The sequence below is a fragment of the Bison bison genome, unplaced genomic scaffold (assembly GCF_000754665.1).
Source record: "Bison bison bison isolate TAMUID 2011002044 unplaced genomic scaffold, Bison_UMD1.0 scf7180017864306, whole genome shotgun sequence".
Lineage (NCBI taxonomy): Eukaryota > Metazoa > Chordata > Mammalia > Artiodactyla > Bovidae > Bison > Bison bison.
The window spans coordinates 1,360,286-1,387,404 of NW_011494878.1; the positions used below are offsets into that span (position 1 = coordinate 1,360,286).

Sequence of the window (27,119 nt, forward strand, 5' to 3'; positions counted from 1 at the left end):
CCAACTTCTGATTACAGGTTACCTTCAGTTCAGTCACTCAGTTGTGTCCGACTCTTTGTGACCCAAAGAACCGCAGCACGCCAGGCCTCCCTGTCCATCACCAACTACTGGAGTCCACCCAAACTCATGTCCATTGAGTCGGTGATGCCATTCAACCATCTCATCCTCTGTTGTCCCCTTCTCCTCCTGCCCTCAATCTTTTCCAGCATCAGGGTCTTTTCAAATGAGTCAGCTCTTTGCATCAGGTGACCAAAATATTGGAGTTTCAGCTTCAACATCAGTCCCTCCAATGAACACCCAGGACTGATCTCCTTTAGGATGGACTGGTTGGATCTCATGCAGTCCAAGGGACTCTCAAGAGTCTTCTCCAACACCACAGTTCAAAAGCATCAATTCTTCAGCACTCAGCTTTATTTATAGTCCAACTCTCACATCGATACATGACCACTGGAAAAACCATAGCCTTGACTAGACAGACGTTTCTGCTTTTTAATATGTTGTCTAGGTGGGTCATAACATTTCTTCCAAGGGGAAAGCGTCTTTTAATGTCATGGCTGCAATCACCATCTGCAGTGATTTTGGAGCCCAGAAAAATAAAGTAAGCCACTGTTTCCACTGTTGCCCCATCTATTTGCCATGAAGTGATGGGACCAGATGCCATGATCTTCATTTTCTGAATGTTGAGCTTTAAGCCAACTTTTTCACTCTCCTCTTTCACTTTCATCAATAGGCTCTTTAGTTCTTCTTCACTTTCTGCCATCAGGGTGGTGTCATCTGCATATCTGAGGTTATTGATATTCTCCTGGAAATCTTCCAGCCCAGCTTCTTCCAGTCCAGCGTTTCTCATGATGTACTCTGCATATAAGTTAAATAAGCAGGGTGACAATATACAGCCTTGATGTACTCTTTTCCTATTTGGAACCAGTCTGTTGTTCCATATCCAGTTCTAACTGTTGCTTCCTGACCTGCATATAGGTTTCTCAAGAGGCAGCTCAGGTGGTCTGGTATTCCCATCTCTTTCAGAATTTTCCACAGTTTATTGTGATCTACACAGTCAAAGGCTTTGGCATAGTCAATAAAGCAGAAGTAGATGTTTTTCTGGAACTCTCTTGGTTTTTTGATGATCCAGCGGATGTTGGGAATTTGATCTCTGGTTCCTCTGCCTTGTCTAAAACCAGCTTGAACATCTGAAAGTTCACGGTTCATGTATTACTGAAGCCTGGCTTGGAGAATTTTGAGCATTACTTTACTAGCGTGTGAGATGAATGCAATTGTGTGGTAGTTTGAGCATTCTTTGGCATTGCCTCTCTTTGGTATTGGAATGAAAACTGACCTTTTCCAGTCCTGTGGCCACTGCTGAGTTTTCCAAATTTGCTTTCATATTGAGTGTAGCACTTTCACAGCATCATCTTTTAGGATTTGAAAGAGCTCAACTGGAATTCCATCACCTCCACTAGCTTTGTTCGTAGTGATGCTTCCTAAGGCCCACTTGACTTCACATTCCAGGATGTCTGGCTCTAGGTGAGTGATCACACACCATTATGATTATCTTTTTTGTACAGTTCTTCTTTGTATCTTCTTAATATCTTCTGCTTCTGTTAGGTCCCTACCATTTCTGTCCTTTATTAAACCCATCTTTGCATGAAATGTTCCCTTGACATCTCTGATTTTCTTGAAGAGATCTAGTCTTCCCCATTCTATTGTTTTCCTCTATTTCTTTGCATTGATCGCTGAGGAAGGCTTTCTTATCTTTCTTTGCTATTCTTTGTAACTTTGCATTCAAATGTGTATATCTTTCCTTTCTCCTCTGCTTTTTGCTTCCCTTCTCACAGCTATTTGTAAGGCCTCCTCAGACAGCCATTTTGCTTTTTTGCATTTCTTTTCCATGGGGATGGTCTTGATCCCTGTCTCCTGTACAGTGTCACAAACCTCCATCCATAGTTCTTCAGGCACTCTGTCTATCAGATCTAGTCCCTTAAATCTGTTTCTCACTTCCACTGTATAATCATAAGGGATTTGATTTAGGTCATACCTGAATGGTCTAGTGATTTTCTCCACTTTCTTCAATTTCAGTCTGAATTTCGCAATAAGTAGCTCATGATCTGAGCCACAGTCAGCTCCCGGTCTTGTTTTTGCTGACTGTATAGAGCTTCTCCATCTTTGGCTGCAAAGAATATAATCAGTCTGATTTCAGTGTCGACCATCTGGTGATGTCCATGTGTAGAGTCTTCTCTTGCTTAAAAAAAAACAAACTTTTAACTCTCGTCAGTTTTCAGTATAGACAAACAGTAAATATTTCTGGCAGCGGTGAACAACCCCTTGGACTTAAAAGCTATTCCAAACCAGAGTGCAAAAATTATTTTATTTTCCTTTCTTTATTGGGTACTACACACACAGATCCAGGAGTGCTGGCTCTGGTAAGAATTCTCACCCTTAGCTGACTTCTGCCAGTTTTTTGAGAATCTCATCTGTGGGCTCCAAGGAGGGTTTAAAATAGAAGGTTAGCTCCAGTGTCTGTCAGAATTTGGCAGAGTTTTTCATTCATTTCTATTTAATTTCCCTTAGCTATTCAAGGGAATAATGTAGCAGTTTACCAGAAAATCCCTCAGAATCTCATCTATTTTGGGGAAAGGCCCATACAGAGACCCTCCTATGAGGATGTCTACTGATGCTGAAAACTCTCCCTCTGTGCACCAGGGCTGAATTGAATCTCAGAGTGATGCTGGGGTGAAGCAGAAAAGAATAGCTTTATTACTTTGCCAGGCAAAAGAGGACACTTCAGGCTTGTGCCCTGGAAAACTGTCCCAACATGGGAGGGTTTAGTGAGGAGTTTTACAGTAATAGTTGTAGGGCAGGTTGCTGATAAGGATCAGGGTGTGTGCAGGCCTCCATTCCTTTAACGCCTCAGGTGGTCTCCTAACCTGAGGAGCTTCCTAACCTAACCAGCTTCTCTGGTCAAGGCTCTCAAACCACAAGTTTCCCCCTGAAATGAGGACTGCTTCATCAAGTAGTTTGTCTTGCGTTTGTTGAGGGTTTTCGTTCCCTAGAAGAACTGATAGATGTCCTTAAGTGTATCAGATTGAGGTGGAGCCAGGACCCTGCCCCAAGGCCACAGTATTGTTTCTCGGCTGCGCCTGCCTCTGAATCCCCTTCCTCCCCTGATTAGCAACTGTTCACATCTGCCCTTTGGAACTCAGGGAAGAGCATACAGGCCAGAGCCTGTTCCCTACATATAAGAAACCGGGAACACAGAAGGGCTTCATGACGAGAAGCCCCACGACCACTAACATGGTGGACTTTTGTTGTGGTCTTGCAGTCTCTTCAGAGTGGAAAGACAGTTCAGACAGGATTACTAGAATGAGTACTCAAAGAGGATAGGGAGTTCCTGGAGGTCCAGTGGTGAGGACTCTGCGCTTCCACTGCTGGGGCACAGTTTGATCCCTGGTTGGGGAACTAAGATCCCACAAGCAGCATGACATGGCAAAAAAAAAAAAAAGTATAGAGGAGAGCAGTAGCAGATAGTCAGTCATATTATCTCTTGTTTTAGGTACCTCTTGCGTACCTTTAATTTTTCATTAGCCTTTTTGCAATGAATCTTTCAGTGAAGCTATTTTGGAATTTTCAAGCCTTTTGGAGCATTCCGCATGTCAATTAAAATAGGTATCCTTCCCCCCTTCTTTTTTTTTTTTGTGGGGGGAGTGGGGCAGGAAAGCTCTTGCTTTTAAGTGCAGTTCTTAAATGATCTTATATAATTGGAACCTTCCTCATAATGGCCATTCTAATTACAGGTTGTCTTTAGTAACACTTTGACATTTTTATAGATAGTTACAGCTTCCAGGGCCATGGTTCTTAGATGTAAAATCAGCAAGCGTACCAGGAGGTAGAGTGCTTAACTCTTTGGATATTAAGGATCCCGTTTGTTTCAGCTAAGCCTTTTTGGGTTTGGGGGGGCCATATTAATATGTGCGGTGGGCCTAGGGGTTGTGTGGTATTTTACAGTGAGCCTTGTTGCATGGAAATCTTCTTGAGGGTGGTGGATGAACTGGTGTCAAGCTAACCTAGACAGCTTATGTGACCAGCTTATTTGAACTCGGGAGTCCTTGAGTTAGGTGGAGAGTACTTTATCAGCTTTTAAAGGCTTCACTCTTGCCCACTAATTTTTGCAAATTTTTGGCCACAGAGATTCCTAATAGCAGTAGCTTGTACAAAACAAGATGAACAAACACATACAACTTAAATCAGCAGTAACCAAAAGATTCTTCTGTGTCCCAGCCATTTAAAGGCCCTGTGTGCACCCCAACAATTCCTGCCATGGGACCCTGGCCTGGGGAAAGACCTGAACCAGCAGACCTCAACAAACGGGGACTGAGGACTAGGGGCTCCACATATATAGTTCCCACATGGATCTGGGGACAGAATCAAGGCCTGGGGGTTTCTACCAATTAATTGACTGTCATGGTCTGAAGTAAAGGGTAGGGGCTTGAGCTCCAGGCAGAGCCATCTGCCAGATTCAGCTGACTTGCCCTGTACTGGGAAGCCCTTAGATTGGGAGCTCAGTGCAAAGAGAGCAGAGCTCAGAACTGAAAGGAACTTACCTACAGACCTCAGAAAGAGAGAGAGAGAGAGAGAACTGAAAAGGATTTGCAGGTACCACATCCATGTCTCATGCCCAAAGTTACTGGTAGTCTCCTTTAGTCTTATTACGGCAATCAAACCTGTTAAAAAAAGAAAAGAAAACTAAAAGTAAACTCAGTTTAAAGATCAAATTTTCTTTATTCAACGATTCATGAATCAGCAGCATCCCATCTAGTAAATAGAAAGAAGCTCCAAAAATTCTGTAGAAAACATTTGTAAAGCAGCCAAAAGGAGGGACAAGGAAGTCTTCCACAAAAGAAAGGATTATTTCAGGCAAGGTCACCTTCCTGTGAAATCAAGTGGGCCTTAGGAAGCATCACTACGAATAAAGCTAGTGGAGGTGATGGAATTCCAACTGAGCTATTTCAAATCCTAAAAGGCGATGCTGTGAAAGTGCTGCACTCAGTATGCCAGCAAATTGGAAAACTCAGCAGTGGCCACAGGACTGAAAAAGGTCAGTTTTCATTCCAATACCAAAGAAAGGCAATGCCAAAGAATGTTCAAACTATTGCACAATTGCACTCATCTCACACGCTAGCAAAGTAATGCTCAAAATTCTCCAAGCCAGGCTTTAACAGTACTTGAACCATGTACTTCCAGATGTTCAAGCTGGATTTAGACAAGGCAGAGGAACCAGAGATCAAATTGCCAACATCCACTGGATCATCAAAAAAGCAAGAGAGTTCCAGAAAAACATATATTTCTACTGTATTAATTACACCAAAGCCTTTGACCGTGTGGTGGTGGTTTAGTTATTGTGTCTGACTCTTGCGACCCCATGGACTGTAGCCTGTCAGACTCCTCTGTCCATGGGATTGTGTGGATCACAACAAACTGTGGAAACTTCTTCAAGAGATGGGTATACCATACCACCTGACCTGCCTCCTGAGAAATCTGTATGCAGGTCAAGAAGCAACAGAACTGGATATGAAACAGACTGGTTCCAAATTGGGAAAGGAGTATGTCAAGGCTGTATATTGTCACCTTGCTTATTTAACTTATATGCAGAGTACATCATGTGAAATGCCAGGCTGGATGAAGCACAAGCTGGAGTCAAGATTACCAGGAGAAATATCAATAACCTCAGATATGCAGATAATATCACCCTATGGCAGAAAGTGAAGAGGAACTAAAGAGCCTCTTGATGAAAGTAAAAGAAGAGAGTGAAAACGCTGGCTTAAAACTCAACATTGAAAAAATAAGATCATGGCATCTGGTCCCATCACTTCATGGCAAATAGATGGGGAAACATTGGAAACAGTGAGAGACTTTATTTTGGGGGGCTCCAAAATCACTGCAGATGGTGACTGCAGCCATGAGATTAAAAGATGCTTGCTCCTTGGAAGAAAAGCTATGACCAACCTAGACAGCATATTAAAAAGAGGAGACGTTACTTTGCTGACAGGTCCATCTCATCAAAGCTATGGTTTTTCCTGTAGTCATGTATGGATGTGAGAGTTGGACTGTAAACAAAGTTGAGGGCCGAAGAATTGATGCTTTTGAACTGTGGTGTTGGAGACGACTTGGACTGCAAGTCCTTGGACTGCAAGGAGATCCAACCAGCCCATCCTAAATGAAATGAGTCCTGAATATTCATTGGAAGGACTGATGCAGAAGCTGAAATTCCAGTACTTCGGCCACCTGATGTGAAGAACTTACTCATTGGAAAAGACCCTGATGCCGGGAAAGATTGAAGGCAGAAGGAGAAGGGGATGACAGAGGATCCCCCTGTCATCGCTGAAATGATGGACATGAGTTTGAGCAAGCTCCAGGAGTTGGTGATGGACAGGGAGGCGTGGCGTGCAGCAGTCCATGTGGTTGCAAAGAGTCAGACATGACTGAGTGACTGAACTGAACTGATCTTCCTTTGAGAGAAGCCAGGGGTCTCTCTGGCAGATTACCTCACAAGTGTTGGCCAGGAAATTCCAGATAAGACTGTTAACACTGTATCACCAGGAGAGGCTGAAACTGCAGTTCGGCTGGAAAGCTTTGGTTTGTTGATGTTGGATTTAGCACAAGTGGCTCCATTTTGGGCCTGTTGTCTCTGTAAATCTTCTTTGTTTCCCTGCCCTTCTTTTAGCTGGTTGGTTTTATATGTGGAGCCTTTAAACCACCTATTTTGCTCTGAAACGTGAACGTTCTCTCTGCTTTTTGGTAATCAGCACGGCGATTTTAACTCTTTGAAAATTTTTGCTGTAAGAAATTTTCTCAGTGTGAATTCTCCTTCATTTGGCTTTGAATTTCCAACTTAAACTATGGCTCCCTGTTCCAAGTTAGTTAATTGTTCACTTTGATAATAAGTACATGGTAGTATCATGAATTTACTTATTACAAACACTGTGAATATAATACCTGTTTTATATTAAATATAAATATGGGCTTCCCTGATGGCTCAGCTGGTAAAGAATCCGGCTGCAATGCAGGAGACCCTGGTTTGATTCCTGGGTCGGGAAGATCCATTGGAGAAGGAATAGGCTACCCACTCCAGTATTGTTGGGCTTCCCTTGTGGCTCAGCTGGTAAAGAATCCCCCTGCAATGTGGGAGACCTGGGTTCAATCCCTGGGTTGGGAAGATCCCTAGGAGAAGGGAAAGGCTACCCACTCCAGTATTCTGGCCTGGAGAATATACAGTCCATGGGGTCGCAAAGAGTTTGACATGACTGAACGACTTTTCATTTCTTTCACTTAAATTAAATATAGTTCTCCCTTGCCATAGCACTGTTAAGGATAACACATGTGTTATCTTTACTTTCTTTTTCCATTTATTTTTTCAAATAGGCAGTCTGTTCATGTTTTAAAAATGCAAAACAGTGGAATGCTTCCACATTGAAAAGTTTTGCTCTCATCCATTTCATCCACCCAATTTTCTCTACTGTCTTTTATATTCTTACAGAATAGAGTGTCTCTAGGCAAATATAACACATGTATTTTTTAAATTAAATTTTTTTATTGAAGCATGGTTGATTTAGAATGTGTTAAATAATAATTCTATTCTTACTTCCTCCATTCCTCAGCAAAATCTGTTTTGCTTTCATGAAAAGAAAAATCTGTTCTACTTTTATAAAGTCTTTGATTAATTATCATTGTTCCCATTTTGTCCAAATCTGCTTTATCTGTATTTTTCTTGACATGGTACTAATATGCCAAATTAACATTATTTGTTACAGGGGGCTTCCCTGGTGGCTCGGATGGTAAAGCATCTGCCCGTAATGTGGGAGACCAGGGTTCAATCCCTGGGTTGGGAAGATCCCCTGGAGAAGGAAATGGCAACCCACTCCAGTATTCTTGCCTGGAAAATCCCATAGACAGAGGACCCTGGTAGGCTACAGTCCAAGGGATTGCAAAGAGTTGGACATAACTGAACGACTTCCCTTTCTTTCTTTCTTTCTTAGAGGAATAATGTTAGGTTAGAGAAATAATTCTGGCTTTAAAACTGGCAGTGATGTGCACTGCATACTCCCTTGCCTTCGCTTACGCTGTTCCTCTGAGTTGCTGCTGTTCGATGGTGAACCTGCAGATGCCCTTTCAATTCCAGGTCACAAGCCCGTGTGAGGCCTCTGTGAACTTTTGTCAAACAAACAAAGCTCTTTACTCTTCCTGTTGTGTTCTAATAGCCTTTACTAAATTCCTCTGAATTCCCCTGGTATAACTAAATAGTGAATGATACAAAAAAAAATGTGTGAACAGATCAGCTCTTTGACTAATACTGTTTGTTATTTCTGTTTTACTTGAGCTTAACCTTCAGTTGGAGTTAAGCTTGAGGTGCATGTCTAGGGCACTATAAATTCTTATAATTCAGATAACTCTCCCTCGTTTTAAGAAGCACTTTCATGAGGTGTTCTTTCCCTGCACCCTGAACAGATACTAAACATTTATTTATCTGCTGCCTTTATCACAGCAGATCTGTAGCAACATCATGTGTATTGCACACAGATGAAATGGGTTATCTGCATGCTTTCAGACTGACTCAGTTTGTTCAGATTAGGTAAGCATGGGTCAGAGATCGCTCCTTGATGTCTATAAATTAGAAATCTGGTCTGTATTCCTATTCCATATGTACCATATACAGAATGTCATATATACATATTTACTTTGCGTGAATATATATCTTCAAATAGTTTCAACACCATGTTGAGAGTCAGCAAATCTGCGTTCGTATCCCGTCTCTACCATTTACCAGAGGCGGGACCTTGGATAAGGTGCTTCCCCCATGTGAAAAATGGGGACAGTAATACTGCCTACCTCATGGCAGTGCTCTGAGGATTGCATGAGATAATACCTGTAAACGGTGGACATGGTAAACCTAAGTAGTAATAAACGTGGCCCCTGGCAAAGGTGTGGTACATGTGAGTGTAACAGTGGCATGTGCAATTCCAGACTCTTTCTTTCACAGCAGCACTGACAGGCTCCTCTCAGATCCTGAACTGAGTGCTGCAGAAAGCCCACTGGCTGACAAGAAGGCTCCGGGGAGTGAGCGCGCTGCCGAGAGGGCCGCCCAACAGAACAATGAAAGGGCCCGGCTTGCCCCACGGCCATCATACGTCAACATGCAGGTAATGAGTAAAAAAAAAAAAAAAAAAAAAAAATGCGAGAGTCATCCAAATATAAGCTGTCTAGATTGAGGGAAATGGGGAATTCAGTGAACCTTTAGCAGTAGAGCAGAAATTCCGTTTTCCTTCTGCATGCTCAGTTCAGTTCAGTTTAGTTGCTCAGTTGTGTCCGACTCTTTGCCACCCCATGGACTGCAGCATGCCATGCTTCCCTGTCCATCGTCAACTCCCGGAGTTGACTCAAACTCATGTCCATTGAGTTGGTGAGGCCTACTCAAAATTAAGTTTAAATATATATGCAGTAGTTAGGAATTCGGAAAAGGCAATGGCACCCCACTCCAGTACTCTTGCCTGGAGAATCCCATGGATGGAGGAGCCTGGTAGGCTGCAGTCCATGGGGTCGCTAAGAGTCAGACAGGACTGAGTGACTTCACTTTCACTTTTCATTTTCATGCACTGGAGAAGGAAATGGCAACCCACTCCAGTGTTCTTGCCTGGAGAATCCCAGGGACGGGGGAATCTGGTGGGCTGCCGTCTATGAGGTCGCACAGAGTCGGACACGACTGAAGTGACTTAGCAGCAGCAGCAGCAGCAGCAGTTAGGAATTGCTTTTGCTATAAACATTAAAAATGAAATGCAGGATTTAGTTTAAGTGAGGAGAATTCTTTAAAATATTAAAAGTGATCTAACATGGTCTATGTCACTGTGTCTTATGCAAATGACATTTTTCTTCTATTACTTAAATAATTTAGATAAATATGCGAGCTGCTATTCCTGAGCATTTACTACCTCATGACATAGTCTTAGATAAATAGATATAATATCCTTCTATCTGTGAAATGGGGAAGATGAATTTGTTTGGTGCTCCTTAGACAGTTATAAAAATAACTAATATGAGGCTTTAGTTTTTTGACAGGAGATACTAAATGTTATTGATGATTATGTTGGTTCACAGATTTTTATGATTACTTTAAACAATTTCCTCAGCAGGGATTTTCTCTGTATACATTTTCAAACTATTGGTCCAATTACCAAAAAAAAAAAAAACAAACAAACAATAGACTATTGATCATGGAATTCAGAAATCTGATTTTTATATTGATCACAATATGAAAGATAAGGATTCTGTGCTTTTAGAGATGTCTATAAACATTTGGCTCAGTGTCTGAATTAATGAGTAGACTTACCTACTTCATAGTAAGATATACCATCTCCATCTCCCCACCTCCAAAAGAGAAAAAAACTTCACAAAGTCTTAGAAATAAAGTTGTCACAAATATGTCAAAGAAATTAATTCATGAAACTAAATTGTACTTCTGTAATTCCAGTGAAAACTACAGCACAGTCCTGCTTGTCTGCTTATCCTAATCCTTTGCATTTGAACATTTTCATGTTTTTAGATGAATGTTTTTACAAAAGCCATGGTCTTTACAAGGTGCAAAGTTAAAAACAAACATTTATTACATTTTCTCTGGTGGATATATTTTCAGTTATTATACATTAAAGTTCTCTCATTTAAAGAGTATCAGATTCCTTTATGGTTCCTTTGTGAGTTTCATCCATCTTGTGAGTCTCATCTTTTCCATCGAGTTTATACCTGTAGTAAACCATTTCATGTTCCTTTCTTTTAAGATGGATGAGAGTATTCCTGGCGATAGAGTTTCAATTTAAATAGATGTTATTTATGCCATTAGTGAAGAGCTGACTTTTAAAATCACTAAGAAATCAATGATAAGAGTTACTGAGCTTTAATAGGGAGAGAGACTGAAGACTTATGTGATTTCTGGAGCTAAAGATGACCTTTGTCTCCTGAGATGACCTTTGTCTCCTGACCATTCTTGGACTTCTGAATCTCCAGCTCTCTTTTCACATTTATCTCACTTTCTAATTTATTTTGTGGTTATTTCTCTTTCTCCTCCCTGCTAAGCCTCCATATGATTTGAGGCTATAGATTATTTTTGATTCATTGTTTTATTCTTCCACAAAGTGTAGCACAGTATCTGTAACCAGAAGGCACTCAATAAATATTTATTGAACAAGTAACTTTAGAATCTCCCCACATCTTGCCTTAGACATTAGTCATTAAAAGTTGATTTTAACTCCCAGAGCCATTTTAGACCTAGGATTTCAAAAACATTATCAAACTGTGTTATCTAAAAGTCTGACCCTCCCAATTTACTGCCGTGTTCCTTCTGGTTGATCAGTCAGCCAGTTTATTTTCATTATTTTGACCCAATCATTTGTGGTGCTTTTTGCTTTTAGAAGTATCCTGTTTCAGACCATAAATTATATGGACACCCTGCATATGATGGTATAGTCCTCCTGGGAGGAAGGGCCAAAGGGCTCTTGTCAATGGATTCTTGACCTATCTTTGAGACATTTTTTTTCCTAACTTACTGAAGTATAGTTGATTTACAATATTGTGTTAGTTTCAGTTGTATAGCAAAGTAGATAAACATATATATGTATATATCTCTGTTCTTAGTTTTTTATTTATAAGAGACATTTAAAAATCAAACTTAAGTTCCTGAAACACGAGAGTTGAGAACCCTGAGTCAGCATTTGAGATGTAGCTGTATCTGGACTTCACCTGGGTCTGTATATAGACCCATCTGTGTCGTAGTCACATACTCAGTGTGGATGAGAAGAATAAATGGTGCCATCCTAGTCCTGTGCAATACGAGATAAATACGTTTCATTTTTTAACTTAGGTTTATATTTTTATTTAGGTTTAATTTTAATGTTCTACTTGTGTCATTATTAAAGCTAGACATTTGTCATTTATGTCGTTTTAAAAGCATAGATGATGCCAATTAAGTTACATAATTTCATAGGTTGTTGTGACATCATACCATTTTACCCAAATGAAGAGGGGATTTTGAGAAACAAGGGAGGCCAATAATAGATAACCTGAAAGTATTTTGAGAATGCATTGTTTTGAAATTTAGCATAACTGTTATTAAGTTAGCATAGATTGATCCTGGTATGTTAAATATCCATAATAAAGAGGAATTTTTTTCCCTTTGAAGGAAGATTTCTGACTCTTGTCACTGTCATGACTTAAAGTCAGAAGTAGTGTATTATTATAATGAACTGGTTTTGAAAACATGTTTATCAGACTTGCATGGATTACTGTCACATTATGGTGCAGAGCTTAGCGTTTGTCTCAGGCAGGCTCATGGGCTGTAGTCGTGTAATCTTTCTGTGGAGTATTGGTGTGACATTTGGATAACTGACAATAAAGATATTTTCTGTCTTTTTTAGGCATTTGACTATGAACAGAAGAAGCTATTAGCAACCAAAGGTATATGATACATTATGATCTATACTTTGATTTTTTTCAGTAGACACATAAAAACTTTTTCAGTACTGATATTGAACTGAGAAACTGGACTTTCATAAAAGGAAACTGAGAATGTTTCGATTCAAGTTGCATAAACTTTGTTGAGGTTGAATAGATTAGCATTAGATCAATTAAGAAATAATGTATCATTTTAAAATTTACTGTTAACTTGTATAAAATGTTTTATGAAGACATTTTAAGGTATTTTGTGTTAAGAAATGCATTAAAAATAGCAAGCATTTGTTTTATGTTCTCTTTTCCAAAGCTATGTTAAAGAAACCAGTGGTGACGGAGGTCAGAACACCCACAAACACGTGGAGTGGCCTGGGGTTTTCTAAATCCATGCCCGCTGAAACTATCAAGGAGCTGAGAAGGGCCAACCACGTGTCATATAAGCCCACAATGACGACCACCTTTGAGGTTTGTAGAGTCATGCCCTACTTACTCTTCCCGTTGATTCTCTGAGCAAAAGAGAACCATCTTCTCTCCTCTCCCGTTCTCTGTTTACATAAGGAAAATGTCTTAATGGTGATTTGCTTTAATTTCTAATATTGTAAACGTATTGCTATGAAATAGATACAATCTGATATATTATGATCTTTTGCATGTTTTCTTTCAAAGTTGTTGATCAGCTATGAAGGAAATTCGGATAAATATGTTTTTGTTAGGGGAGAATGTCGGAGAGCAGGGCTGAGATTAAGCAAAGGGCATATGTAATATGCCATATAAAAATGTATAAGGAATCCCTTCATTCCAGGGTATCACTCGTAAGCCCACCAGAAGGAGAAAAGGCAATTATTCAACAAAAACAAGTTTGCAGATCTGAGTTAAAAATTCAGCGTGTTCAGATGTGCCAGGAACATAGCAGGAAGTATCACAAACAAGAGCTCCAAAACATGATGCTTCCCAGATGTTCGCTGCAGGGCTTAGGGGTGAGACAGGGAAGCTGGCATCCTCACCACGGGGAGAGGGACCCAGAGCCCCTTGCTTCTTGGCTGGGCTGTACGTGACTCAGTCAGCAAGGCCTTTTCAGTTGCAGACTGTCAGATTTTGGCTCTAAGTCTTTTGCAAGTACAGGTGGAGTTGGAATGTGTGCGCATGCACACACTCACACACACAACTGCCGAGACTGCACAGACCTAAAAGACGGATGAAAATTATCAATCCAAGAATCACAACGTTCAGTCAGACCACTGGGGGTTCAAAAACAAATACTGGTTAAGCATTTCATAATTGTTAGTCTAATCACTAGCATTTGCAGATTGACCTTCATTTCTCCACCCATTTTCTTTGTAATAAATTAGAATGTTGATGAAAGGCAAATACAAACATGCAATTTTTTCCCCCTTTGTCTCTTTGAGAAAGTGAAAAAGAAAGTACTATTGAAATACTAAAAAGCACAGTCTCCTGCAAATTTCATTGTCAGACTTACAGTAGCAACTTGGCAGGGTATATTTAAAGTCTGAAGTTACTGTTGGCAGCTAGAATGCAGGAATCATTGTGAACAATTTGAGGCCCTAGGAGGTATACACCCCCCTTTCTGCCATTCTAGCTCTGAGAGAAAGTCAGCATCTCGTTTCATTGGCAGAGACCTTAAAAACTGCTGTGCTCATTCTTAGGCTTCCACTGATAGACCTGCAGTTGGCTGTTGAGCTCACCCCCACCTTGAGCGGAATGGAGCTTTAGGTGGTTGATTTTGTTTCTGTCATTTCAGAGATGAAATTGTTCAGTTTAGAAATGCTAATTCAGTTCTGTTCTCAGAGACCAATAGGATGACAGGTTGAAATAACGATCGTTCTAATAAAGTAGTTGTCAAACGCAGGGGCTGTGGGAACCTGACAGCCACCACCGACACACGTACAGCTCTGATGAGTGACTTCACGCCTCAGAGCCTGTTTTCTCATTGCAGTTATTCTGAGCGTGCTGTGGGAGAAGGCACCCGGTGCTTAGAGTGGTGTGCAGGAAGTCTCAGTAATATTTAGCAACTCCTGTTATTTCCACCAAAGAACTTTACCCCGAGGAAAACCAAGAGCCTGATGAAAGATGTGATTCATATACATATATGAATGCTTATTACTGGAGGTATTTCTGCACATTCAAACTAGATATGCTTTTTATATCTAAAGGAATACTTTAAAGTGTTACATGAACACATAATGTGCTAGTAATAATTACCTTAAATCACATTCATTTATTTCTTTGATGTTTTATAGGGTACATTTTCATCCACGAGCTTATTTGATTCCTATAAATTCCGAGCGAGGGAAAGGGTCCCAGATCAGTTAAGTGTCTTACTTGAGGTCATGGCAGTAGTTGTTAGAAAAAAGGACTTGAATTCATTTTGCAAAATTTCTTTATCCTCGGGCTTTTCCTAATGGTTTAACTCAGAGGGTACATAGCAAGTTAGTTAGTGTTAGTCAGTCATGTCCAACTCTTTGCAGCCCCATGGATTGCAGCCCACAAGGCTTCTCTGTCCATGGAATTTCCAGGCAAGAATACTGGAGTGGGTTGCCATTTTCTTCTCCAGGGGATCTTCCCGACCCGAGGATTGAACCTGGGTCTCCCACATTGCAGGCAAATTCTTTACCATACAAGGTGATTTATAAACACTCTAGAGCCATGTTAAAAGACATAAGAATCACTTGGTGCACTTAAAAATGCAGATTCTTCCCCAAGCATCTCACTCATCAGGGAAACAGCCAGCAGGAACCAGTAATTTACATTTTCACCAAAAGCCTAGTCTGATTCTGATGCAGGCACCCTCCTGGAAACACTGCTCTGCAGGGACCTACTGTAAAGGGGAATGACTCAGACGTGGTGTCAGAATCTGGAGGGCCTCTGCTCTGGGTCTTGTCCAAGGACGAGTGGACTCTCTATGGGCTTGACTTTGCAGGCTCCTGACTCAGTGGCTGAATACCTCCTGTGGCTTTTCTTGCTTTGGTTCTCTCGGGCCAGCCTGTTCCACCTTACTGCCTAATGTCTAACAGCTCATTCACATTGAAAGGTTGGGGAGAGGATGAAACCAGGGAGATCAGTGCCAGGGCATTCACCAGGTAACCTGCTTTTATTCACGGCCCCTTTAAACGTCGTGATAAGAGAGAGAATCAGGCTTTCTTAGGGAATGATTCTAGATTCTCGTGGTGTGGAGGACTTTCATACAGCCCAAAGCCATCAAAGTGAGGTAAAAAGACCCTTACCTGGCATGACCTGATACTCTGAAGCAGCTGCTTTTTGTGAATGCCTGCCCTCCTCTTTATTCCGCTAAAACTCAGATTGTTAACTGGGCAATTAATGGGTTAGAACATAGAGACAGGGTGGGAATTGAGAAGGACCTGGGGAAAAGTGGAAAGGGCTTAAAATTTTTTTATAAGATTTACCACATCTCCATTTGTAGCACTATTTTAAAATCAGGGGGTGGTTACAGCCAGAGTGGCCATCATCAGAAAATACGCAGACAATAAATGCTGGAGAGAGTGTGGAGAGAAGGGAACACTCTTACACTGTTAATGGGAATATAAATTGGTATAGCCACAATGGAAGTTTCTTAACAAATTAAGAATAGAGCTACCTTATGACCCTGCAAGGAGATCAAGCCAGTCAATCCTAAAGGAAATCAGTCCTGAATATTCATTGGAAGGACTGTTGCTGAAGCTGAAACTCCAGTACTTGGGCTACCTGATGCGAAGAACTGACTCATTGGAGAAGAGCCTGGTGCTGGGAAAGATTGAGGGCAGGCAGAGAAAGGGATGACAGAGGATGAGATGGTTGGATGGCATCACCGACTCGATGGACACGAGTTTGAGCAAGCTCTGGTAGTTGGTGACGGACAGGGAAGCCTGATGTGCTGCAGTCCGTGGGGTTGCAAAGAGCCGGACACAACTGAGCAACTGAACTGAACTGATTGATGACTCTGCAATCCCACTCCTGGGCATATATTCAGATAAAAACATGATCAAAAAGGATATATGTACCCTGTGTTCACTGCAGCTCTGTTTACAGTAGCCAAGACATGGAAGCAACCTAAATGTCCGTTGACAGAGGAATGGATAAAGAAGGTGTGGTACATATATACAAACAATGGACTACTACTCAGCCATCTAAAAGAATGAAATAAGGCCATTTGCAGCAACATGAGGGACCCAGAGATTGTTATACTGAGTGAAGTAAGTCAGAGGAGAAATATCATATGACATCCTTTATATATGGAATCTAAAAAGAAATGATTCATATGAACTTATAAAACAGCAACAGACTCACAGACTATGAGAACGAGCTTTATGGTTGCCAGGGGGATGGATGGGGGAAGGCATAGTTAGGGAGTTTGGGATTGACATGTACACACTGCTATATTTAAAATGGATAACCAACAAGGTCTGTATAGCACATGGAACTCTGCTCAATGTTATCTGACAGCTTGGGTGGGAGGGGAGTTTGGGGGTCAGTGGATTCATGAAGATGTATGGCTAAGTCCCTTCACTGTTCACCTAAAACTATCACAACATTGTTTGTTAATTGGCTATACACCAGTACAAAATAAAAAGTTAAAAAAATTAGGTGGTAGTTAGAAACACTCTTTTTCCTTATTCTTTTCCAAAGAAAACCAAAAACAAATGGACAAGTAGAATGCTCTAGGGAAGCACGTTTAGCCAATGGATCCTGACCGGTGTGGGTTACCCAGTGTGCAGGGGATCAAGGCACATGGTTTTCCTGCTCCAGGAAGCTTGCTTTAGGCAAGAAACTGATGCTTTGAACACCCTGGTCACATTACTGAGAAACTAGACTTGAGTGACTGTTTCCAGTTTTTAGGCATTTTTGAGAAATTAGGCTTTTCCGAAGAACTCCTTTAGATAAGAAGCAAGTAGCTTGAGGCTTATTTTTGTTTTCTTCAAGACTCAAAAGTATGACCCTATCCACTTAATGATATACTGGGACAGCAAAGGTCAAACAAAAGGTTGCTTTGACCTGCAGTTTTTCTGACATATCAACAGAACTAAAAAGTTTTGGATTTTCCTTTTCTTTTTGCCACTTATCTCTTAAAGGCATTAGAAATGGTTGCGTATTCTCTGGAGTAGGTAAAACCTGCATCGGAAGTTAAAAGAAGGTTTTAAATTTACCCCTAAGAGTAATGAGGTGGTCTGACTATTTTAAGCCTTACAAATCTAAATAATCTTGTGATATTTACCAGTTTGTTGTCTTCTAACATATCACAACAAACTAGTAAATATCACAAGATTATTTTTTATTTAATGTTTTTAGAAAACATCATGTTTAGCCAGATCTGAGATACCTGTGTGAATGAAATCAGCTTAGATCTTAGATGAGTGACTTTTTTTATACTCAAAAAGAGTTTAGATATAGAAGTTTTAAAATATATAGAAATACTATATAATGGTCTCTTTCCTGGTAATCAACCAGTTTGGAGCATGTTCTTATTTCTCTTGCTACATGGAGTTTATCTGGTTGAATTATGTTAATGATGGTTTTAACTGAAAAACCCATTTTTTTGGTGTGAGGAGCCTTCCTTTCCTTAGGCCCCTTCCCAAAAGTCAGCAAAGGGGATCCCATAGATGTAGGAAAAGGTAACTGTGAGATCTAGTAATTCTGCAAATATTTATCAATAAGCATTTCCTGTGTTTTAGATGCAGTTCTGGGCATTAGGTACAATGCCTGAATACAGATTCTTGCTTTCATGGATAGAGCTTTCTTTTGGTGGGTAGAGAGAAATATATAAAAAGTTAACCAGAAGGCGTTAAGTAATAAAAGTTCTTGATAGATATGAAACAGAGGCTATTTTATGTTGGGTAGTTTTAGCTGGCTTTAATGAGCAAATGACATTTAAGCTAAGACTTACATGGCAAGAAAGGGCCAACCTTGTGAATATCTAGGGAAATAGTACTAGGCCAAGGAAACAGCTGGCATTATCATATTGGAGTCAGAGCAAACTGGTAAGTTCATGGAGCAGAAGGTGGATAGGGTGGTGGAGCACTGAAGATAAGGTTGGCGAGACAGGCAGAGACTTGATTATGGAGCATTTCAGCCCATGGTTAAGTACTGGGAAGGGATTATTATAGGACTGTATGCTGAGAGAGGCATGGTTTTGTTCTAATTTGCATTTAAAAAAACAACCTACAACCTAGTTGCTTCATGGAAAATGGATCATTGGGGTGGGAGGCAAGAAAGAATCAACATGTCATTAAAGAGGCTGTTAATGACAGTGGTGGAGATTGGTGAAAGTAGGTAGATTTGGGTATGTTTAGGTACGACATTGGTGAACTGACAAATAGGATATAGTGAGAGGACGAACGAGTGTGGCTCTTAGAAGTCTGGCTTGAGCAACGGGGTGAATGGTCATCACTTACTGAGATGTAGGGATTCTGGGAGAGGAGTGGATTTGAGTGTAGCTGGTGGGGATGGTCGTGAACAATATGGTTTCAAACACTCTTAATTAAAATGTCTGTGAGACAGTAAAATGGAAGTGTCAGATTGGCAACTCTGTGATGCTAAATTTCAGTAGAGAATTCAAACCCAGAGGTAACAATTTCAGTCATGGCTTGTTGCGGTCCTTTAATGGACCAGAACCTGGTGGTCCGGAGTTGACGATAAGAAAGTAAAGGAGAGAAAGAGGCTGATATTCCTTGGTTTACGCAGAAAGCCAATAAAGCCCTGGTACGGGGCTTGCTCTGTTCATGGAGGCCTCAGGCGCCCTCTCGATGGGGTGAAGGCACAAAGCACCTTCTCGAGAGGGTCTCAAAAGCCTGGGCAGGAAAGTGAACTCAGAGGGCCTCTGCACTCCAAAGAAATAGCCTGAGAGAGAGAAAGAAAGAAAGAGAAAGAAAGACATGGGGACCAGAGCTCTGATGGGGCAAAGGTGTTTTAATCAACATGGTGTGGGCATATATACTGTAGTTATTCTCAGCAAAGATAAAGATTAAAATTCCAGACTTACAAAACATAGGCAATCCATATTAAAGAGAGAGAGAATTGTAAATAATCACTTTTAACATATGGTTCACAAGAAGGAAGAGTGTACTTATCACCGTATAGAAAAACTAACGAAGGAAATGCCTGGATCCCTCAGCCCCGGGGGAGGCTTGCCTCTCCTCTTAATTCCTGAATATTCAGGAATTAATAAGGAACAAAGGATTCCTGACAGATCCAAAACAGCACACAGGAAGCCTCCTGTTAAATGCTTCCTGACAATGGCTGTTGTTAAGCTTTGAGAAAGGTTGTGATTACTGATTACTTAAGGAGAAAGTGTAGAGAGAGATGATGAGGAATGTGAAGACCAAACCTGACATTTGGAATAGAAAAGAGAGGAAGCTCCTGCAGTCAGGATGCACAGGGCAGATGGGAAGTCTTGAGAGTGGTGTCTGAGTGGTATCATCATGCCCTGAAGAAAGAAGTGTTACAGCAGGGCACTGTCAGCTGTGGGTGTGCTGCCGTGGGACTGAATTGAGTTCAGTGACCTGAATAGTAAAGGATTCTCTTGGAATTACTCAGTAAACATAAAACTTGGGTTATCAGAAAATGTTGACCTTAATACTATAGATATATAGTACAGAGTATGGTACCTGTAATATAGTGATTAAATAAATGAATAAAGAATGAATAAATACAGGTTAGGTGTAAACTTTGAGACCTTTTAAATTACTATTTTTATTTTGATTTGGGACAGTTCATTTTGATTTCCAGGCACTTGTCATTTGCTGGACAGATCATGTACTTATTTGGGTGAGATAACACAGGACCATCCAGATTCCTCTCCACCCTCCATTCTGCGAGCCCGACTCCTCTCAAAGCACCCGCTGTAGCTGCACCACTCCCCTGCTCGTCCTGGTGAGGTGCTAGGCAGAGAGTCTCTACTGTGCCAGATGGAGGGCTTGCCTTGTGGTTCCCCAAAACAGGAATCTTAGCACCTACTCCTCCAAATCTTATAGGAGTGACTCTTTTTACTGGGGCCTCTCAGAACTCCACCAGATGTCCATTTCATTATACGGGACTGGAGTACAAAAGTAAGAAGTCAAGAGATACCTGGAGTAACAGGAAAATTTGGCCTTGGAGTACAAAATAAAGCAGATCAAAGGCTAACAGAGTTTTGCCAAGAGAATGCAATGGTCATAGAAAACACCCTCTTCCAACAACACCAGAGAAGACTCTACAGGTGGATATCACCAGATGGTCAATACCAAAGTCAGATTGATTATATTCTTTGCAGCCAAAGATGGAGAAGCTCTATACAGTCAGCAAAATCAAGACTGAGAGCTGACTGTGGCTCAGATCATGAACTCCTTATTGCCAAATTCAGACTTAAGTTGAAGAAAGTAGGGAAAACCATTAGACCATTCAGGTATAACCTAAATCAAATCCCTTACGATTATACAGTGGAAGTGACAAATAAATTTAAGGGATTAGATCTGATAGAGTGCCTGATGAACTATGGACAGAGGTTTGTGACATTGTACAGGAGGCAGTGATCAAGAAAAATAAATGTAAAAGGCAAAATGGTTGTCTGAGGAGGCCTTACAAATAGCTGAGAAAAGAAGAGAAGTGAAAGGCAAAGGAGAAAAGGAAAGATATACTCACCTGAATGCAGAGTTCCAAAGAATAGCAAGGAGAGATAAGAAAGCCTTCCTCAGTGATCAGTGCAGAGGAATAGAGGAAAACAATAGAACGGGAAAGACTAGAGATCTCTTCAAGAAAATCAGAGATACCAAGGGAACACTTCATGCAAAGATGGGCACAATAAAGGCCAGAAATGGTATGGATCTAACAGAAGCAGAAAATTTTAAGAGGTGGCAAGAATATACATAGAGCTGTACAAAAAAGATCTTCATGACCCAGATAATGATGATGATGTGATCACCCACCTAGAGCCAGACAAAGGCAAGTGGGCCTTAGGAAGCAAAACTACGAACAAAGCTAGTGGAGGTGATGGAATTCCAGGTGAGCTAGTGGAGGTGATGGGACAAAGCTAGTGGAGGTGATGGAATTTCAAATCCTAAAAGATGATGCTGTAAAATTGCTGTACTCAATATGCCAGCAAATTTGGAAAACTCAGCAGTGGCCACAGGACTGGAAAGGTCAGTTTTCATTCCAATCCCAAAGAAAGGCAATGCCAAAGAATGCTCAAACTACCAAAAAAGTGCACTCATCTCACATGCTAGCAAAGTAATGCTCAAAATTCTCCAAGCCAGGCTTCAATAGTATGTGAACCATGAACTTCCAGTTGTTCAAGCTGGATTTAGGAAAGAGGGGAAGCAGAGATCAAATTGCCAACATCCATTGGTTCATCGAAAAAGCAAGAGAGTTCCAGAAAAACATCTACTTCAGCTTTATTGATTACACCAAAGCCTTTGCTTGTGTGGATCACAACAAACTGGAAAATTCTTCAAGAGATGGGAATACCAGACCACCTGACCTGCGTCCTTAGAAATCTATATGCAAGTCAAGAAGCAACAATTAGATCTGGACATGGGACAACAGATTGGTTCCAAATAGGGAAAGGAGTACGTCAAGGCTATATATTGTCACCCTGCTTATTTAACTTCTAGGCAGAGTACATCATGCAAAATGCCAGGCTGGATGAAGTACAAGCTGGAGTCAAGATTTCTGGGAGAAATATTAGTAACCTCAGATATACAGATGACACCACACTTATGGCAGAAAGGGAAGAAGATCTAAAGAGCCTCTTGATGAAGGTGAAAGAGAAGAGTGAAAAAGTTGGCTTAAAATGCAACATTCAGAAAACTAAGATCATGGCATCTGATCCCATCACTTCATGGCAAATAGATGGGGCAACAATGGAAATAGTGAAAGACTTTATTTTTTTGGGCTCCAAAATCACTGCTGATGGTGAATGCAGCCATGAAATTAAAAGATGCTTGCTCCTTAGAAGAAAAGCCTATGACCAACCTAGACAGCATATTAAAAAGGAGAGATAATTAGTTTGTCGACAAAGGTCCGTCTAGTCAAAGCTATGGTTTTTCCTGTAGTCATGTATGGATGTGAGAGTTGGCCCATAAAGAAAGCTGAGCACCGAAGAATTGATGCTTTTGAACTGTGGTGTTGGAGAAGACTTTTGAGAATCCCTTGGACTGCAAGAAGATCAAACCACTCAATCCTAAAGGAAATCAGCCCTGAATGTCATTGGAAGGACTGATGCTGAAGCTGAAACTCCAGTACTTTGGCCACCTGATGCGAAGAACTGACTCATTTGAAAAGACCCTGATGCTGGGAAAGATTGAAGGCAGGAGGAGAAGGGGGTGACAGAGGATGAGCGGTTGGATGGCATCACTGACTTGATAGACATGAGTTTGAGCAAGCTTCAGGTGCTGGTGATGGACAGGGAAGCCTGGTGTGCTACATACAGTCCACGGGGTCGCAAAGAGTCGGATGTGACTGAGTGACTGAGATGAACTCAGAACTCCTCTGCTCACCCTCTTATCAACACCTTCATAATGAAGGAAGAACGCTTCACCATGTGCATATGACCACCAAGTGTCCTTGGTATTCTTGCCTGGAAAATCCCATGAACATAGGAGCCTGGTGGGCCACAGTCCATGGGATCGTGGAGAGTTGGACGTGACTGAGTGACTAACACTTTTGGTAGCTGGAAGAAAAGACTATAAACAGGTCCCACACCCTGTTCTTGAGAATATGCATTTCTGGGTAACTGCCATGGCCAGCAACTGACATAGATGATAGGGGTCTAATGTGGGTTCTTTCTTCCTCCCACTCTGGGAAACTCACCTTATTAAGCATTTTCCCTGTGTGGCTTTGTTTACAGGGTTCATCAATGTCCCTCTCGAGGTCCAACAGTCGTGAGCACCTGGGAAGTGGAAGCGAATCTGACAACTGGAGAGACCGAAATGGAATCGGTCCTGCAAGTCATGGCGAATTTGCAGCTTCCATTGGCAGCCCCAAGCGTAAACAGAACAAATCAAGTGAGCTTTGACTTTTCGTCATGGTTTTAGATGTAATCTGCTTTTAATTTACTTGGTTTAGTGTGATGTTCAAGTATAAACTCTGGGCTTCATGCCTTTAAGAGTTTTGCATTACTCACATGTCACCTCCTCTGAGCAGCCTTCCCTGGTTTTCCCAGGGAAGCAGGCTGTTGGTTCTCCGCTTTCACCGCATTGCGTAAACGCTTGCACTCTCGCATTTGTCTTAGTGAAGTGCAGTTATTTGCATAACTGTCTCTTTGTGTAGAACTGGAGATCCACAAGCCAGGGGCTCTATTCATTCAGTAAACTTTATTGCCCATGCACCAAACATTCTTTAAGGCTGTGCCTTCTTTCTTTAAGTTGAAATATAGTTAGCATATAATATTATGTTTCAGGTATACAATGGAAGTGAGTTTACATTTGCAGGCATTATGAAATGATCACCGTGATAAGTCTAGTAACTCCCGTACAGTTATTACAGTATTACTGACCATACTCCTTATGCTGGATGTTACATTCCTGTTGCTTTTTTATTTTATAACTGGAGGTTTGTACCTCTTAATCCCCTTCATCTGTCTCACCTCCCCAACTCCCTCTGGCAACCGCTCATTTGTTCTCTGTATCTTTGAGTCTGTTTTCACTTTGTTCTGTTTTTTTTAGCTTCCACATATAAGTGAGATCATACAGCACTTGTCTTTCTGTTTTTGACTTATTTCACTTAGCAGTATACCTTCTGGATCCGTCCATGTCGTTGCCCATGGCAGGACTTCGTTTTGTGACTAATACATTATTGTATATACGCCTTTTATCCATTCATCTGTTGATGGACACTTAGGTTGCTTTTGTATCTTGACTATTGTAAATAATGCTGTAGTCAACATAGGGGTGCATATATCCTTTTGAATGAGTGTTTTTGTTTTCTTTGGGCAAATACCCAGAAGTGAAATTGCCGGGTATGGCAGTTCTAGTTTTGATTTTTTAAGGAACCTCCATACTGTTTTCCATAGTGTCTGCACCAGTTTACAATTCCAGTTACAGGAGGCTATGCCTTATTTCTGAATTTGTTATTTCTTCCCAAATGTCTAACAGTGTCTGACACTGGGAGGTGCTTGGTAAATGTTTGTAGAATGAATATACAAATGAGTTATGCACACACAAGCATCAAGATGATGAGGAAAGGGCAGAAATGTAAAGGAATCGAGCAGAATGTGATCAAATTAACTCTGTCTTGGACAACAGAAGAAAGTCTTCCCGTGTGAAGAGAAGATTTTTCACGTTGACAAGATGTAGCTACATAAAAAGTTTAAAGCATAGGCTTTGAACAGATATGATTAAGACTCAGCATGAGTCAAGTGGTTGTGTCTGTAACAGCACCAAATGTCTGTATAAATAGGTCAACAGACAAGAACTGATGGAGGAATCACAAGATATGCCCCTGATGTCTTTTTTCAGGATTTCAAGTCCTGAAACACATATCTTAGACTATTTGAAGAATACTTGGAGAAAGGTGATCTAAACGAGCATAGTAAACAGTGACAGCTAGTTGTTACCACCAATCAAGTGGGCCACGTTGTCAGAGTCTCAGATTTGGAGAAACAGGCCATGGTGTCAGCCAACTCCAGATTAGAAACCAGGGTCTATTCTTTTCTTACCACGTGTACTGTCGGTAGCCTCTGAAGTCTTCCACTTCGTCCTGGGCTAGGTCACCCACCACTGACAGGAGGATGGAGCTGAGAGGCAGGCTGGGGCCAGACGGATAGCCAGGGTAGAAATTATCTCCGTTTTATCTTCCAGCATAAATTAGCTCTGTGCCTCTCCTCTGTCCTTATCCCCTTTCCTTTCACTTAACACTAGATAATTAAAATTGACTGTGCAAGTTAGCTGCATTGAAATTAAGGATTAGGGTTAAGATAGGGGATTCATTAATTTAAAAAGATTGATTAAAGAAGCACTGTTCTTTAGCTGTTGTCACATGTTTTAAGAGCCTGGGGTAACTACTGTAAGTAGTTAAGATAAAACCAAATTTTTTTTAAAAAAGCTGTGTACCATAATAAATATTTATCACTAAGAGTATTTTAAAATATTTTTAAACTTTTACTGATGTATTGCTTAATTCAGCATCTGTAAAGTATTATCATTTAAACACGAACAACAAAGCATGTCCTCAGTGTAAGAAAGGATGTAAATGTCTTTTTGTTGTTCAGTCCCTAGGTTGTGTCCAACTCTCTGCAACCCCATGGCCTCCTGCACGCCAGGCTCCTCTGCCCTCCACTATCTTCCAGAGTTTGCTCAGCTTCATGTCCATTGAGTCAGTGATGCCTTCTAACCATCTCATCCTCTGCCGCCCTCTTCTCCTTTTGCCTTCAGTCTTTACCAGTATCAGGGTCTTTTTCAGTAACCTGGTTCTTTGTATCAGGTGGCCAAAGTATTGAAGCTTCAGCTTCAGCATTAGTCCTTCCAATGACTATTCAGGATTGATTTCCTTGCTTGATCTCCTTGCTTTCCAAGGGGCACTCAAGTCTTCTCTAGCACCACTATTTGAAAGCATTAATTCTTGGGCATTCAGCATTCTTTATGGTCCATTTGTACATGATGACTGGAAAAACCAAGCTTGGCCTGTATGGACCTTTGTTGGCAAAATGATGTCTCAGCTTTTTAATGTGCTGCCTAGGTTTATCATAGCTTTCCTTCCAAAGAGCAAGCATCTTTTAATTTTATAGCTGCCAGTCACTGTCCGAAGTTATTTTGAAGCCCAAGAAAATAAAATCTGTCACAGCTTCTCATTTATTTGCCATGAAGTGATGGGACTGGATGCCATGATCTTAGCTTTTTTAATGTTAAGTTTCAAGCTAGCATTTTCACTCTCCTCTTTCACTCTCATCAAGAAATTCTTTAGTTCCCCTTCACTTTCTGCTATTGGAGTGGTTTTATTATCTGCATATCTGAGGTTGTTGATATTTCTCCCGGCAATCTTGATTCCAGGTTGTGAGTCATTCAGCCTGGCATGATGTACTTTAAATAGAAGTTAAATAAGCAGAGTGATAGTAGACAGCTTTGTCATACTCCTTTCTCAGTTTGAATCAGTCAGTTCCATGGAGACAGGTAAGGTGGTCTGGTATTCCTGTCTAAGAATTTTCCAGTTTGTTGTGATCCACACAGGTTAATGGATTTAGTGCAGTCAATGCAGCAGAAGTACATGTTTTTCTGGAACTCCCTTGCTTTCTCTGTGATCCAATGAATGTTGGCATTTGATCTCTGGTTCCTGTGCCTTTTCTAAATCCAGCTTGCACATCTGGAAGTTTTTAGTTCATATACTCCTGACGCCTAGCTTGAATGATTTTGAGCATTACTTTGCCTGCATGCAAAATGAGCAAGACTCTTGAGAGTCCCTTGGACTGCAAGGAGATCCAACCAGTCCATTCTGAAGGAGATCAGCCCTGGGATTTCTTTGGATGCTAAAGCTGAAACTCCAGTACTTTGGCCACCTCATGCGAAGAGTTGACTCATTGGAAAAGACTCTGATGCTGGGAGGGATTGGGGGCAGGAGGAGAAGGGGATGACAGAGGATGAGATGGCTGGATGGCATCACTGACTCGATGGACGTGAGTCTGAATGAACTCCGGGAGTTGGTGATGGACAGGGCGGCCT

At 41.1% G+C, this 27,119-nt stretch overlaps 1 protein-coding gene across 3 annotated transcripts in view; it reads left to right on the forward strand.

The window, feature by feature from the left end:
* The window catches only part of BICC1 (BicC family RNA binding protein 1), a 351,439-nt gene that overhangs the window by 309,710 nt on the left and 14,610 nt on the right, over positions 1–27,119 (forward strand). For all 3 annotated transcript variants that reach the window (XM_010852021.1, XM_010852022.1, XM_010852023.1), the window contains 4 exons: positions 9,029–9,188; positions 12,450–12,489; positions 12,794–12,948; positions 23,315–23,471. In XM_010852021.1, the coding sequence (XP_010850323.1) occupies positions 9,029–9,188; positions 12,450–12,489; positions 12,794–12,948; positions 23,315–23,471 (512 nt within the window). The remainder of the gene's footprint in view (positions 1–9,028; positions 9,189–12,449; positions 12,490–12,793; positions 12,949–23,314; positions 23,472–27,119) is intronic.